The sequence below is a fragment of the Hemibagrus wyckioides genome, linkage group LG12, assembly GCF_019097595.1.
Source record: "Hemibagrus wyckioides isolate EC202008001 linkage group LG12, SWU_Hwy_1.0, whole genome shotgun sequence".
NCBI classification, from domain to species: domain Eukaryota; kingdom Metazoa; phylum Chordata; class Actinopteri; order Siluriformes; family Bagridae; genus Hemibagrus; species Hemibagrus wyckioides.
Genome location: NC_080721.1, coordinates 1235889 through 1253285, shown reverse-complemented (window position 1 = coordinate 1253285; position 17397 = coordinate 1235889). Strand labels below are relative to the sequence as shown.

Here is a 17397-nt window from a genome sequence, read left to right as displayed (position 1 = left end):
ACTGACTAAGTGTATGAAAGGGTTAAAACCATCATCTCTCACCCTTTAAGTCTGTTAAACCCAAAACTAATGGCTTATTATGAAACTGCAACAAGGAAGTAAATGATCTTGTACCATTGGAAAGAAGAAACTTTGAGACCAAAAGTGTAAAAATCTTTGTATTGTTAAAAGGCTCTCTATGGCTGTCAGTTACCATGGCAACAAGCCCTATCCAGCTGTGGGTTCTTTGGCAACCAATGGAAACACTTGCCTTGGTGGTGATGGAGGTTCTCTTCTTTTGATGCTTGAGCTTATGCTGCTGCAGAGGCAGAGGACTGGAGGCCTGAGGCTCAGAAGGACCTGAAGGGATCTGCTGCTGGCTTACTGCAGGGCCTGAAGGCTTTGGAGTGGAGACGGTTTGGGCCAATGGGGTGGAAGGGGTTGGTTGGGAAGAGGTGGTGGAAGGGGTAGGACCTTTCTCCTGCAGGAAGGCGTCCATCATGGAGGACGCGGTGGAGGAGGTGGGCTGGTACGGCTGCCGCTTGGTGAAGGGACTGTGCCCTGCTGCGTCTGTCTGAGGCTTCATGTCTAAATTAAAAAGAAGACCAAAATCCACACAGATTATTAAATGGAGACAAAAACCTTCACGGCTTACAAATATCCACTGTAATAGACCTTATTTTGAACCATCAAATTCATACCGAAAACATTCCTGTGGTTATATCCAATTATTTTAGTATCAATGTAAACATTTTTGGTGTAAAGCAGGTGAGATTACATTCACATTAGCGACAGACAATCACGTGCACTGCTGTTTAATACCAGGAAACACCACTTGACCTCTGAAAAGGAAGCCATGAATGAAGCTCTCCTACCATACTGTGCCAGGGGAGCAGGACTGGACTCCCAGCTGGAGGGGCCTGTGCTGGACGGGACACTCTGGGAATGCTGCGCTGCCAACTGAGCCAGAGCCTGTGCCGTCTTAAACTGCTCCAGGAACTGGGAGCCACTGGTGGAGTTCCCACTGCTGCCTTTAGAGTCTCCAACTTCACCAAAACCCTTACTGAGCATGCTCACCTGGAGTTAAACATACATGAGTCCAGACTATTCAGGCAGACAAACAAACCTGCCTGCGCACACTCACTCACACAGTACTCACATAGTGAGCTGCGTTCATCAAGCAGGATATAAACGGATACATGCAATCCTTGATACGGCAATCATTCGTAGGAGTGTTTACGCACAACTTCATTCATGAAAACCCCGTAAAAGCTTTCATATCTTATTTAATGTGCACGAGTGTCAATTTACATAGACTGCTGTGTTTTTATATCTGGAATGTGCCGTTTTTATTATTTTTATGACGTTTCCAGCATTTAGTAATCTAGTAATTTAGTAATTATCTATCTACTGGCCTCATCTACTGGCCTCAACCAGAGGGACTTAGAGATGAGCTTTGGAGCCTCAGGTTAAAACACATCATGCTAGATCACTGAATCAAAGACTAAGATCATCATGCAGAATGTTTAGTGAAAACCAGTCACTGCATATTACTGGCATCAATTTAAGACTAAACTAAGACTAAACAAAAAGAATTAATTTTAGCAGTCTCTCACCATGCTGTGCTGATTATACGAGGTGCTGGAGGAGGGCTGGGAGAGCGAGACAGATTGCTTGGAGTTGCTGAAAACCAGAGACTGGGATAGAGACGGGGGCTGAGGGGTATCTAGTGGAGCAGACTCTGTCTCAGAAGAGGAGGAGGGTGGAGTTTTCCCCAAGAGCACTGCTAAATCAATCCTGTGTTGGACAGACAGACGGACAGACAGACAGATTATAAGCTGCGCTCTCAGTCTCAAATTTCCCAGAAGGCCAAGCTTATTCCTGTATGTTTACTTTTTCAGTGCTTTTCTTAAACTCCTACATCTGCAGGCTAACACGTAACCCATGACTTATAATTACATAAACTCTGCTAACTGGCCTTATTGAATAGAATATACTGTTCGTCTAAAGAATTTGATTTATTTATTGATGAAAATAAAAAAACACCTTAAGACTAAATCTGTAAAACTGTAAAACATTTCATTAAGCTAGCAGGTTTTAACAGCAGCATCCAATCTGTTTGAAATTAATTTTATATATTATATATATATATAATTTTTTTTATATTATTCTAAATCTGAGTGTATTGTGACATAATATTGATAACTGATATCAAGATCAATCATGTCATGAGGTCACTCAGCGCTAATCCAATCACCCTGCTGAACTTTGATCACCTTGTGGTATAAACGGAAACATCTGGATTAGACAAAATTTCAAATTTCACTGGAACTAAAAATACCTTCAGAAAACATGATATTTCTAAAGATATGTTCTGAATCTTTGGTCATGTTCTCAGCAGTGTGAAATGTTAGCAGAAACAGAATGAAATATACACACACACACACCTGAGCCGGCTGAACATCTGGCTAACATGGCAAAAGAAAGAACCTAAAGCTACACAGAAGCTTGCTCTTCACTCATGACCTACCTCTGTCCAGCTGTTATGGTAACATTCTCCTGAGGCATGGGCATGGACACCACGCTGGAGGCAGTGAAGATCTTCGTCTCGGATAACTGAACACACATCCAGAAAGAAGATTTAATGTGGTTCTTCTCTTTACAATGAAATTTACTCTCTTATTTTCATGAGTATTTCTTACATCCTCAGTCCAGTCCTCAGTGCCCCACTCTTCTGTTGGAGTCCTCCATGCACCTGAGAGAGGGACAGTGAAAGAAGCAGCGTTAATGAACCACAGGGCAGGACGTGCAGAAAGTCTGATTATTACACAGAGGATAAAAGATGGCAGCCATACACACCTGGAGCAGAGTCGAATTTCCGCGCGTAATTTGTTCCTTCTCCTCCAGTAAACTCGAGTCCTACACAAACACGACACCAATCAAATCAGCTTAAAGTCTTTATACATGTGTACAACATCAGTGTGCTGTTCCTCCAGGGGAAGTGAGAAAGAGAAACACACTATTATTGAACACTCAGTCATTTTTAATACAGAGCGCAATCCCACAAGTGTTTTATCTCCTCTGTACTCAGCCATGAGCGTCTCCTGTACTGCAGCACATCAACGTAACCAGGGTTTAAAGCCACAAGTCTATTAGTCTCTGACTGATGATGCTGTACCTATGCTGTGTGCTTAGTGTGTGTGAGAAGAAAGAGGAAGTGTGTGATCCTGTAGGACAAAACTGGACATTATAATGAACTACAGCTGGGATAAAAACCTCACACTGGTGTATAACAATATAGAGTGTACTGAGTATCTAAACTTGGATCTTTAATAAGTCTGTTATTGTTTTCTGTTCTTTTCTATAACAGCCAGTTTACACACACACACACACACACAGAGAGAGGAGAAAAAACACAGATAGCTCTTCAGATGTACATATAACAGGACTAAAAAATTGAATAAACATGAACACATCCTCTCTCAGTACATCACATCTCTGCTAACCAATCAGTGTACATCTGACCAGAGTCTCTAAACAGCAGACACACAATATGTAGTACACTTGTGTATAGAGTGAGAACGGGCATGTCCCAACATGCCATGTTTACCCATGATGCCCCTCTCTGTGTATAAACCAATGATGATTCTAAAGAAATCCTACACAACCCTCATTCTTCAGACATGGCACTAATGAGAATCTCAGAGGGACGTGTACACACAGATCCTAAAAACACAACACCTCCAGCTGCTAGTGACAGAGGAATCAGAACAAACACTGCTGTACTGATATTTAACCTGTTACTCAAGCAGATATTACTGGTGATATTCATTTTATTTTGCTTTAAGAAGATAAAGGTAAAAGTAAAAGGAAGGCTACACACTGGCACCATCTTCTGGTTCCAAGTTGCCCGTGTTGCTCCAAGTGCTTCCCATTGCATAGCTCTCCTCCGTCTGTGCTGGCTCAGCATAGTCTGCTGGGTTAAATGTACTGCAACAAGACAGACGAGAAAAGCTTTCAAAAGGAATGGAAGCTTCTATAGAAAAAGCAATAAAGTACAGAGACTTCAGAGAATACAGGAGGGTGCAGTGAGGGACTATAAAGCCCAGAGCCCAATAACACCAGACTGCAACGACCAAGACGCATGATATACAATACTCACAAAAAGTTAAGGATATTTGGCTTTTGGGTGAAATTTATGGAAAATGTAAAAAGTTCACACTACAGTGATATTATATCATGAAAGTAGGGCATTTAAGTAGAAGCTGCAATGGTGATTTCCTCATCTCAAACAATTTATTGAAACAAAAGCCAACAACAGTGGTGGGTATACCACAACAAAAAATCTCAATGTCTCAATAATCTGTCATGTGCCCTTGACCATCAGTTACAGCTTGACCACGACGATCTCATGCTGTTCACGAGTCGACTTATTGTCTGCTGAGGCATGGCATTCCACTCTTCTTGAAGGGCGGCCCTCAGGTCATTGAGGTTCTGGGGTGCAGGGTTAAGAGCCTCTACACGGCGACTCGGCTGATCCCAGAGGTTTTCTATGGGATTCGGGTCTGGAGAAAGTGCAGGCCACTCCATTTGAGGTACCCCAGCCTCCAGCAGCCGTTCCCTAATGATGCGACCTCGATGAGCTGGAGCATTGTCATCCATGAAGATGAAATTAGGCCTGTGTTGTTCATGCAGGGACACAATGACTGGATTAATGATGTTATTCAGGTTTGTATTGGCTTGTCACTGTACCATTCACAAGATGTAGGGCAGTTCTGTATTGAGTGGACACACCTGCCCAGACTGTAACATCACCACAACAGTGGCTGATGCATAGTGCTCTCCTTGACGTCTCCAACATCGTTGGCGGCCATCATTTCTGCTCAACGTGAATCGACTTTCATCAGAGAACAGCACTGAGGCCCACTGGTCCCTCGTCCAGCGTAAATGCTCCCTGGCCTGACGCCTGTGCCTAGTGGTGTGGTCAGATACCCTTGCAGGTCGTCTATCACGCAGACCACAGTGATGTAAATGGTTTCGAATGGTCTGACGTGACACTTGGGTTCCTCTCACCTCCCTTAAATGTGCCTGGAGTTGAGTGGCATTCATCATCCGGTTCCGCAGGGCACTGTTCACAATGAAGCGGTCATCAACGTGGGATGTGGCCAAAGGACGTCCACTTCTATGCCTTTCTGTGATTCTTCCAGTCTCTCTGTATCTCTGTCCCAACCTGCTGATGACACTCTGTGACACTCTAAGCTCAGTGGCCACTTCCCTCTGAGAACATCCTGTTTGAAGCCTCACAATGGTGAGGTTCTGTTGATCAGTTGTTAGGTGTGGTCTTGGTCTCATGATGTCAAAATGTGAACAGCATGATGAAGAGGACTGTTTAAATACCAATTCTAATGGAACCAGAAAATTTATTGGTGGATTCATGGATCAAACCCCAGTTGTGAATTTTGCCGTTAAGCACCTTGTTAGAGAACAGCAAGTTCTGCAGAAAGTACTGAAACACTGAACAGTTGGACATGTGCATTCAAAAGTGTAGAGAAGGTCAAATTAAGTTCACCTGGAAAGGTTATAGTGCATTTTAGGTGCATCCTGAAATTTCACCCGAAAAGACCAATATCCTGAACTTTTTGTGAGTAATGTATGTAGCTTTCCAGCACCAAAGACTACTGAAATCAGGAATTTTAACCATATTTGGGGCATGGTTTCTGCTACAGAGCTCATTGTGTTTCAACTGATGTCTGGAGGTCTCACAATTTTCAATAAAAATTTGAAGAAATTCTGAAAGAACTTATTTTGAATTTTGAATGTATGATGAACCTGTAGTACATTTCATTGAAAATATTTCACCTCTGTTCATAGGCTTTTAAACTGTAATTAGTTCTATACAGACAAAAAAAATGAATATTGGCTTTGTTCATGCTGAACATGAAGTTTATCTTACTTCCAGAGAAAGCATATTTTAGAGTAAGTGAAAACCATTCAGTCTCTCAGTGATGCTTTCAACATTGTAATGTTGTGTTTAATGTCATTAATAAGTGAAACACTGGTAAGGAAGCAGCTGTATAACTGGAAAAACTCTGCACTGGACTGGACTGCACTGGATTTATTAGCATCAGAAATCCTGAGGATAATGAGGAGATCTCATGGTTTTTTGAGATGTGAAGAGACAAACTTACCCCATGCCCTGAGCTGAAAACCTTCCACCTCTCCTACCAGCACCACCTAAAGGATTCAGACACATCAGTAAGACACGGCTTTGGGCCCGAGCCCACATCAGTCTGTACTTAGTTAACATGCAGAAACGTGAAGTGTAGATAGTAAACCTCAAAATCTTGCTAAAAAATATTCAGATTTAATTTGTTCGTTATCAGTGTGAACGCTACCTGGAGCTCACACATGCAGTCCTTAAAAAACAGGACCAGAATTCCAGACATTCCCTGCTAATGACTACAGTATCCCACCATCCCACCTACAACTAATTCAGTCCAGGAGTGTCCAATCTTATCCACAAAGGACCGGTGTGGGTGTAGGTTTTCTTTCTAATAACTGCCAAGATCAGTCGATTAAGCAGGTGGAGTCAGGTGTAGCTCCTGCTTTATTGGAATGAAAACCTGCAGCCACACTGGCCCTTTGTGGATAAGCTTAGACACCCCTGCTTTAGATGCATTTCTGACTTTCCCACGAGAAAAATACGGAAAGAAAAGCCTTTTATTGGTTTATAAAAAAAATATATACATAATATTTTTTTAAAAATTGCAAACTATGAACCTGTAATGATCTTGGCTGTGTGCTGAGACCCAGCAAGGCCAAGGAGAATTCAACTCTATGTAAAGATAGTGATGCAGTGGCACTTTAGTAATTAAAGCCCTTCTCATTTGTACACTGCAGCTTCCACAACTTCATCTTTCATTTTAAAATCACTCTTAATTCCTGTATTGCTGTTATTTTATCCTTAGAAATAATTTGTTTGCTAAACTGCACATCATGCTACTTCTATGTCATGTTTAACAGTGATGATCATTTTGTTCACATTCATGATTAAACAGGTGTCTGATTTACACAGCACCAAACATGCTGCTGCAGATGAACACAATTACTAATGAAGATCAGTGTCAGTGCAACAGCCACCTCGCCCTCTGCCTCGTCCCCGGCGGCCACGCTCCGTCCCTCTGCCCGCTACTCCACCTGCTTTAGTGCCATCCAAGCCATTCTCCTGCCCACGAACTACAGAGAGAGAGAGAGAGAGAGAGAGAGAGAGAGAGAGAGAGAGAGAGAGAGAGAGAGAGATAATAATGAGAGCAGTAATGAAGGATCTTCCTCATCCCCAAGATTTAGCTGAGAGATACAGAGAATAAAACAGACTAATGTGATTTATTCCAAAAGAAATAAGAATCTGCATTCACTGCTGCATCAACAGCATTTAATTACAGCACACAGGAAGATGATCAACTACTGCACAAAAATCAAATACACCATCATTCAGATCTAACAGAGAGTGGAGAGAGCCTGGAGAGAGGGAAAGACCAGCCGGAGGGAGGGGAGGAGCGAGGGAATGCTTGCACTGAGCATTAGTGGTAAACATGCATCCTGTGTCACAGAAGCAAAAAGTGCAGTCATCAGTAAGGACTGGTGTCAGATGCAGACACAAACTAGGTCACACCACAAACAAAACAAAACAAAACAAAAAAAACCCACCCCCCCCCCCATCAGCCTCAAGACCTTCTCGTGTTGTAAATCTCAACATTAGGTGGGTTTACATGGACACTTTAATCAGACTGACGAATCCGATCACAGCGTTTACATGAATGCAGTATAAAGTAATCAGATTGTTGTGTGCGTTTACATGACACATGATTAGAAAACGGATTAGATCTTTTGACATGCGCACAGTCCACGAAAACAGGATTCCCGCCGTTCCAGGATGGATGTACTAGCCGCTGCATTGCCACTGCTTCTTTTTGTTCTTTTAAAAAGCAGACTTAATATTTTACATCTTCGGCTGCTAATTAGGAGACAATGAGCGCGTGATGATATGATTCAGGCTGCATGTATCTATCACGCCATTAAAATGCCCCTTCCCGAGCCCAGGACAAGGCGTCTATGGATGAGAGTCCGAAGCAAGGACTGGTGGGACAAGATCGTTTCGTTAATTAAAAATGTAGTCCCACCCACAGACCAGTTTTGTTTAGCGCCCGCCATTTTACCCATGACAACATCCGTACGTCATACGTCATTCTTGCGTCATTGCACATGCGCAGAACTTTCCAGGAACATATTCCATCCGGTTAAGTGTTTACACGTCCTCTCGATCGGACTAAAAATGGTTTAAACCACCCCTTACCATCCGATTGAAATTTTAATCGGATGTGGCAAATTCCATCCGATTGATTTACATGACACTTTTTTAATCTGATTGTGCTTCTAGTCCTGTTACGATCGGATTACAAGTGTCCATGTAAACACACCTACTGTGAAACAGAGGAAACTTTTTTTTAACCTGACTCCTGACACTGTTTAATCCCCCAGATAAAAACAGGACTGTTCCACTGTTTTCGGGTCGAGCAGCACGGCGAGATCCTCAGGACACACGTGGGGGGGGGGGGGGGCAGAGTTTATAATAACCAGCAACTCCAAAATAAATTCCTCCTTAAACAGCAGACTTGAGATTGTGTGTAAAACTCCATCTTACAGTATTGTGATGATGCACTGCCCATGGCTCTGAAGTAAGGAATAAAGGGGCGTGGCTAGACATGTTAAGTTGGCTACAAGTCTGCTGTAGCTACAGTCATTAATGTTAGCTTAGAGTTGGTTTTGCCATTTTCCATCTCAGAAATGTGACAGTGAAGCGTTATTTTAACGTCCTGTTCACTTTTAGTGAGCGGTGAAGACATTCCCAGCGTCAGATACAAGGAGATTAGGTTCAGCAGAGAAAGATGATGCTCTGAGGCCAGAAATCAGGTTAATAATTTCAACCTGAGTGTCGTGTGTTCTTGTCATTTTAGTTTAATTATTTTAAATCAACCTCCTGTAAGTGTTGTCCAAGCATCTGAGGTTCTGCTAAAGCATGAAACTCTTTAATCATCACACTTTACTCTAAAGTGGAGGAGAGAAGAGAAGAGAGGATCTCCTTTTCTCCAGAAGGAAGAGAGCTTTCAGGGTTTATTCAAAGCTTTTCTGGAGACTTGTGAAGAAAGCGTTTCTACTCACACTCTCGCCCACGGCTGGTTCCACGCCCCCTCCTCGGAGCTCCTCCTCTACGACGTGCTACGTCTCGCTCTCCTCCTCTCTCTCGATTCTCCTTCCCTTCTTCTCCTCCATCTGTCTGTGCGATTTCCTTCTGTCCTGACACGCCTTTCTTCTTCCCCACCATTTCCCATGAATCCTGTGGGCATGAGAAAAACCTTTAAAAACTTTGATCAGATATTACACACTGAGCACTTTAAATGAGGATAAGAGTACGGATTCAGTACACAATTTTTTAAAATGAACGGATCTACATTGAATGTAGGAGCTTTACGTTGCTCTGGAACTCAGACAGACACTGAGAAAGAGCATCCGGTAGTAGCTCCGGCGTTGTTCTGGCACACACACTGTCCCCTTCATCGCTACAGAGGGAACCTATGGAGGGGTTTCCCGTGTGCTCTTCATACACAATATCTCTATTATAATCAAACCTTTTATCACAGGCTACAACTAAAAATGAAAACACTGGATTCAGGCACTGCTTAGATTAAACAAGCTCTAAAATGAGCTCATTAATTGGACCCACAGAATGACAGCTGTGCAAGGAATCATGGGAAATGTGATGTCACTTGTTATCTAGATTCTGTGTGTATGAAGTTACTAACTCTGTACATGTGATTAAAACCACTGTGATTGTTTATGTCAGCAGCACTGCAGATGTATGGAGGTGGTGATCACTCACGGTGTCGGGGCTGCCCTCCAGCAGCACGTTGATGGCTCTGTTCACATCTCCGTTGCAGTCGTGCAGCGCTATCATAGATTCATCTTGGTCCTTCCCAGTGATGTCAACTAGCTGAACATGAGAGGAGAGAAAGAGAACCATTTACAATCTGTTAATGAAAACACACACAGACTCGAGTTTTTACTGGTCACGAGACATGAGCTCTGAACTGCTGAGCAACAGTAACATAACATTAGTGCTTTTTTACATATGTGGGGTTGATGGACGAATACAGCGATTACGGTGTCTTTAAAATGCCTGACAGGAAGTCCAGCCAAACACCAATAAATATTCCGGCCGAGGATTCAGTTTTCCGGAGGTGTTTTTCTTTCAGTAGCTCTAATGCATTTCTACTGAGGTCACAGCTCACAGTTCTCTCAGTGCCGCCTGGAGGCTCCTAGATGTCTGATGTTCACAGCGATTTATTTATTTTTGTTTTATTTTGTTAGCATGCCAAAAAATTAAATACGTAAAAAAAAAAAAAAACATAGAATAAACAAAATTACAACACATACATAAAAACAAGCTGTAAATGATTACTCAACAAACTGAATAACGCTCCTGAAATAAATCCAGACACAGCAGCCTTTATTCTGCTTATTAAGTGTCTGTGGAGTTTATTTTACAGTTAAACTGAACCTCTGGCTGTAACCATTATTTTTACCTTCTAGATAATCTGTAGAAAGTAAAGTATCAGCGTCTGCCCTTTAAACAGAAAGCATTAAAGTTGGTTCTGATGATTTCACAAAACTGCTGATGTGAATGCAAGAGCTTTACGTTGCTCTGGGACTCAGATGGACACTCAGATGAAGGGGACACACTGTCCCCTTCATCACTACAAAGGAAGCTGAGCTGGAGATGTGCAACAGTAAAGTTCAGCACTGAGCACAGCCCTGCATACAGGACTGAACAGGAGGAGAAGCATGAAGTGTTTCTCATCAAAAATATAAAAACCTGCTTTTAAATGTTTGCCGAGTTAAAACGATCAGACCTCAGAGGAAAGGAATCCATCAGTTACACAGGATAACAGAAGGGACGTGTGGGCGAGGAGACCGATAGAGCTGATGGACGAAAGAATAAATAATTCCATAATGTTTGATTAGAGGTGTGCACTGCTAACCCAGGATTTCAGCTTCTCCTCATCAGACCAGTTCGTTACCATTAGTAGTAGAAGCTGAGATTTGTGTGTGATGTGTGTGATGCTCCTGACCTGCTTGACCTTTTCTTCAAAGTCAGCATCGTTGTGGTCCGAGATCATCTGCGCGAGTCGGATCTGCTCAGCGGTGGCCTGGGGGAAGAGGAGAAGGGAACAGGGTGAGGAAAAGAGCATTAAAGAAGCTTGGAAAACTAATGTACCCTTCAGGACAGGGATAAACAACTGTGTGTACAAGAAAGACAGACTGGAATCAATCCCGTCTGGTTTTTGTGTACGGCTTAAACAAAATGCAGCACTGGAAAGACTCTGGTGTATGTGGTGTATGTGTGTGTACACAATCTCGCTCAAACACACACTGCAAGAACGAAATCTGCATCATCCATCCATCAAACGCGTCCAGGAGAACTAGCTAACATTGAGACATACACGACAGACATCAGGACAAATCCAACAAAAAACATTTCAGACTTTTTTTTATAGTAGTTCAGGACATTTCTTAGAACTGCTCAAGCTTGACCATTTAGTGATGCCTGATCAGGAACCTGAACCTGTGCACCAGATTATACACACGATTATCTAATCAGCCAATCACTTCAGGTTCCTCTCCCTTCTGCCAGGAACAGGAGTCTGAGACTACAGAGGAGACTTGGTCAAACTGGACAGCTGTGTTTCCAGTCTCCTGACTCTGTGTACTGTTCTTTTGAGCATCAGTGACTATTTTCATGGCAGGATCAAGGTAGATAAAGCGAGATGTTTTAGAAGTTCTTACAGGATTTCAGCAGTGTGAGTAACAGCAGCTATACGAGGTCTTTCACTTTAATACTCAATAAAACTCCAAGCTTTTCTTTGGTGAGATGTTTTAGAAGAATCCTAAACAGGTATTTTCTGAGTAAAGTCTAGTGTTGTTAAAAGCAGAACAGTCCATTAATATTTGTTCGGTCATTCTCTTTTTACACAATGTTGGGATTCTTCACCGTTCTGTAGGGAAGCATAGGTAAGGGCAGAGTGTCTGATACGACATCTTTGGCATACATCTGCTTCAGAAACTTTCTTAAAATCTTTTAAACCCACTCACACACCTTCACATTAACGTCATATTGATCTGTCCTGCTGTTTAACAGGCTAGAAAATAAAAATGGAAAAATGTTTTAAAAAAAAAAAGTCCTGGTGAGCACCTTTTGAATGTACTTTGAATCACCCTCAAGAACTTGTGTAGAAAAAAACAAACTGCAAATATGCAAGTTCCAGGAGTCAGAGCGTAGCGCATGCAGAAAGCACAGGCAAATGCAGAAACGCTGCAACAAGCCAAAAACAAAACGTGAGCCGAAAGCAGAAAAAACACCCGGGGGAAAAAGTGTGACTGGTGGTTTTAAGGTTATGTTTAAGAAACACGCTTAATCTGAACGAGTGAACATTTTGGGGGCGTGGCTTTTACACACTTCAGTGTAACGGATGGATTTGGGAAGAGTGTGCTCCCTTTAACCGCAGTGTTAAAACTGGTCACTTATTATCGATGTTTCCATCACACATCCTTCAGAAACATCTCTGTTTGGTTAGAAATCATTTCTGTTTGGTTTTCAGCTGACCGCACTGTTAGATCTTGCAGGAGGTTTCTGTGTTCGTGGAGCTTTTGTCCAGCAGCTGACCACAGGCTGAGGCGTTAGTGTGTTCGTGAGTGAGACGTATAGCCACGTGACTCAGAGCTAGACATGTGTGGATGAAGTCTACACTGTGGGTTTAAGCTGTACTTTAGATTCAGTTATGATGTTTAATCACTTCATCACCTTCACACTGTGTGCTGATGGAACAGGTGAATTCTGATGAATAAACTTATCCATCTGTCAGATCTGGCTTTCCCTTCACCAGGAGTTTAGAACAACTGATCTGTTCAGAGGCTAAATGATGCAAAGCAGCAGTCTGACCTGTAATGACCACACACACTATCACTCACACACACAAACAGACTCTCTTATACACACACACTCTCTCTCTCTCCATCTCTACACACACTCTCCCAGTTGGCATCAGCTCGTCTGTAAGCTGAATAAAGCTAGTTAGATAAACCTGTCCTTTACAGGCAATTCCTCAGAATGAACCTGACCTAGATCTCTCGCATTAATGACCTAGAATCCTGTGTTTAATTCTGAGTTAGCAAAACCTGCTTCACTGAGTAATCAGCAGTGCTAAGACCGAGTTCCTCGGACCAGGGCTCCTGCCTGCCTGCTGTCACCACCACCTCCTCCTCCCCCTCCTGTTAGCTTGAAAGGAGTCACACAGTAAAATCTGACTGGTTCACTTTCCCTTCAGCTCCAGCATTTTACTAAACTAACTCCAGCACAATGTTGAAAATCAAAGGGCTTTCTGTTTGGTTGATTGAATCAGACCCCCAGCTGAAACTAGTAGTGATTTCAGCACGCAGCATCGTCCCATCGCTTTCACACACTTCACTCTGAATTAAAGAAAAGGTTTTTTGCTTCGCTTTCTCTTTGGCTTGTTTTCTCGCTGAATGCAACTAAACAAATGAAAGGAAAAAGTGCAGCTCCTGAAGGGTGTGTAGAGCTGGGAAATAAACACACACACCTAAAAAATAACTTAAAAAAGTACACACACCTTAACTCGAGACTCACCCGAGGTCACAGAGCTAGCACTAAACACCAGATAATTATAGAAATGATGATGCATCAGTGCAGCTTCAATTCCTCTTTCTGTTTAAATCTCCAAAACATGTGTTGTGTCTGGATCGAGTCTTAGCAGAGAAGATGATGAAGATGAGAGCACCGCACTCAGACAGTGGTGGAGAGGAAAACACACCAATGGACATACATTTACCATCTTAGATCAGAGTTACAGAATTAAGGAGTGTGTGCTGATTAATCTAAAACTGTCGCCTGTGTGTTCAGTAGAAAACTCAGCTGCAGTGTTTACTGTGAGCCGCCATGTTCATCTGACCTCAACTTCTGAACTCGGAAACGTTCTTTTAGTCGAATGTAGCACGACTTGCTTACAAACAGCTTTCACCACTGGAACATCAACAGAACTAATCGAGAGTCATTTCTCCTGAACTGCGTTTAAGTCATGCAGACGTCTGCGCTGGACAGAATCACTGCTATGATGAGATTAATACGCATCACCATTCTCTGACTTCATCTACTTTCTTTTATTCTGGAGATTTCAGCATGTTTATGGTATTCGATTTGATTACAGATTATCAGTCATGACTGAAACTAATAGCACTCGTGAGGATGTACAGGAGGAGCTGAAATCTCTGAGGGCTGAAAGTGTGCAGCGCAGAAGCAGAACACAGTCCAGATTTATAAACATAGAGAGAGAGAGAATCTCAATCTCCTCTCCTCATTTAATCACTAATGAACATTAGTCACAAGGCTTTGAGTATGAAGATGGACCATGTGCTCATTTCCATATTACTGGTTTTTAAACCCTCTCTGTCTGCTGAATGCTCCTTTGGATTTTGGCAGTACGTTTCAGAGTGTTTAAGGGTATTTAAGACAGCTCATGACAGCAATCATGACAACAGCAGAGTTTTAAAGAGAGACGGAGCTCAAGTGTGTGATTAACATCACTGTGCATAAAACCATTTTACTGTCCCCTGGAAACCAGCAGTGTTCAGGGATGTGTTGGGTTTGACGTGTGGTCTAGAGAACATCACGTTTATACCAGAATCCTCTGCCTCACACCGGGCCGTGGCGTGAAGGATTTACTTATAACATGACACTTCCTGCTAGACTGGTTGGCCAGTGCTTTGGTTCTCAGCCACATACAAATGATGAGATGTTACAGGAGCAGGACAGTAAATCAGGTGGTCAAAAGAACAGAAGCTGTGATTCACACAACCCCTGTCAATCATCCCTCTATGGTATAAGACCATTTCTTTGTGAAAAGTTGAAGCATTTGTCTATGAGGAGATGCAACAAGTTTTCTCCAGACGTTACTTGTGCATTATGGGTAAAGTGCACTGACTTTAGACATGATTCTAAACATTGTGTGTGTGTGATGTTCCTCCTCACCTGAGGCCTCTGCTTGTGCTGTGACTGGCTCTGTGTCTGTGTCTGCTCCCAGCTAGCCCGGTTCCGGTTGCCTCCTACCGATGTCATCATTTACAGTATATACAAATAAGAGTATTTACAAAGGAATAAACACCTAGAAAAGAAAAGAAACAGGAAGAGGTTGTGAATTAGTGCTGGACACAATGCTCCAAATGACATTTCATGCAGACTCGATTACCGTCACAGCACACACACAACTTTTGTCAGCAATAAAATACGAGTTATTTGCAGAGAAACACGTGAAGTCAGAATAAAATGCACTTCCGGTTACAAAGCCGCTTTAAATACAGTGATGAACACAAACACGAGTCAGGACTCCAGACTGAGCAGGTCTGAGGAACCCGACCGGCTGTCTGAGCCCCGTGCAGGCTCCCCGGTACACCGGGAACGATTTAAATGGCCTCTACTCCCTACGTAGTGCACTAGATGTCCAAAGAGGGAGGCGATCAGGACTGACCCTCCGCTGTGGCCCTCGCGCCGGGGTTAAAAGGCGCCAAGAGGCCGAAAGATGGACGCCGTGATTCATTCCAACAAGTTAAAGACTCACCACACACACACACACACACACTCTCTCTCTCTCTCTCTCTCTCGAATGATGAACAGAAACCGAGAGCAGCTGCGACCTTTAGTGCTCAACCTGCAGATTTCTAGAGAAGAGGAGCTAACTCTCCTACATGATTACATAAGATTATTATACCGACACAAATAACGGAAATAATATAGCAAGTATAAGAAAAAATCCCGGATTAAGACCAAACATCAGCGTGATAAACACATTTCTTCACTTCCCAAGGAGACACTTGACTGTCTACTGATTACCTCCAACTTCTGCAATATGTTTTATGAAGCTAATTAGCCTTCGTACAGCCATTCCACAGCTAAAGCCAAGTAGCCGAAGCAGCTAAATAGCTTAGCTCAGCTTATCTCCCTCACCTGGCGTGCCGCACTTTTCCTTCTAGTTTAAACCCGATTCCAGACACCGAGGCCCAGAAACCGGTCAACATGCTCAGATTAACTAAACAGCAAGTTTACATTATTTACAAAGCGACACCATTATTTATTCATATTTGATTTCCGCTCGCCAGGACACACTCTGACACACCAGCGGTATTTAATCAACTAAAATTCACTTAGCTTCCTGTATCATTAACTCTCCTAAAGTTGGCTAGTTATGCTGCTAACCCAAGATAACTAAATTGCCATTGTTAATAATAATATCAATGTTATTATGATGATTATTATAAGAGTCCTGTTTTGCACTTAACAGGAATCCGTTCTTTTGTCTTCAAAGATTTCAACGTATTATGCAATACTTAAATCCTCCCGAAGCGAACAGGTAGCTAGCGAAGCGAAGCTAAGCTAAAGCTACCTGCATCAGCGGGGGTCTTCAGCCCTAATGGCCGACCGGCACATTTACAGATACTATTGCTATCAGAGACAAGCACTTCTTTTATCAGAGCAGTAATCTCAGCTAAATTCTTACAGCAGAACAGGGGCAATGTTGTCGAAATACGTATCTGATCGAAACCTATTGGACTCGTGTTAGCCTTTTGCAGCACTGACACAGCGCCGTCACGGTGACGGAAGCACGTTTTCTGCTTCGCTTACAAACTCAAGACCGAGGCTCCGCTCAGGCCTGAAGGCCTCAAATCACGAAAATAAACAACAGGCGATGCACTGACCAGAAACCCGACTGGCTGTGTCTGAAGATTTTTACAAGAACTCTGACCAAGGAAGAGGCCACTCCTGAGTTGACCTCTTAACCAACCCGAAAATAAACTCCAGAATTTTCGTAAATCCGACACCGATTCTCCCTTTAACCGAATACGAGGCCGAACCGACTCGCGCAGACAATGAAGCGGATTTTTACCTGTTTCTGTTCCCACACTGACAGCGCCACAGCTCGCTCTGTCACGTGACTCGGTCCAGCCGCTGCGTCTTCAACACAAGAGACCCTCGACCATGTGACTGAAACGTGTACCTTTCTACACCATAAATCACTTTTTACATCTTAGATCATTAAAGTCAAAAATGCGGGACACAACTAGCGAACCGGATCAGAGCGAACACACAACACCATTAACATGAACAGCTCCAGAGTTCATATGAACGACTGAGCAACACATTTACTCCAGTACACCTGTGAGTGTACCTAACTTATTGTTTTTACACTTAGTTTTTGTTAAATCGTTTACAGAATAATTAAGTCCATTTTGAAATGG

The 17397-nt window shown here is 42.8% G+C and overlaps 1 protein-coding gene across 4 annotated transcripts in view; it reads right to left on the bottom strand.

The window, feature by feature from the left end:
• The window catches only part of ubap2l (ubiquitin associated protein 2-like), a 29501-nt gene extending 12309 nt beyond the window's left edge, over positions 1-17192 (bottom strand). For 3 of the 4 annotated variants that reach the window (XM_058404568.1, XM_058404571.1, XM_058404570.1), the window contains exons 1-14: positions 16858-17038; positions 15137-15269; positions 11166-11243; positions 9917-10027; positions 9199-9373; positions 7120-7215; positions 6168-6213; positions 3863-3969; positions 2839-2898; positions 2682-2734; positions 2510-2595; positions 1596-1776; positions 855-1056; positions 251-567 (exon numbers count right to left, since the gene is read on the bottom strand). In XM_058404568.1, the coding sequence (XP_058260551.1) occupies positions 251-567; positions 855-1056; positions 1596-1776; positions 2510-2595; positions 2682-2734; positions 2839-2898; positions 3863-3969; positions 6168-6213; positions 7120-7215; positions 9199-9373; positions 9917-10027; positions 11166-11243; positions 15137-15226 (1602 nt within the window). In that variant the 5' untranslated portion in view covers positions 15227-15269; positions 16858-17038. The other variant, XM_058404569.1, reaches the window with a different exon arrangement.
• Between the last annotated feature and the right edge of the window lie 205 nt (positions 17193-17397).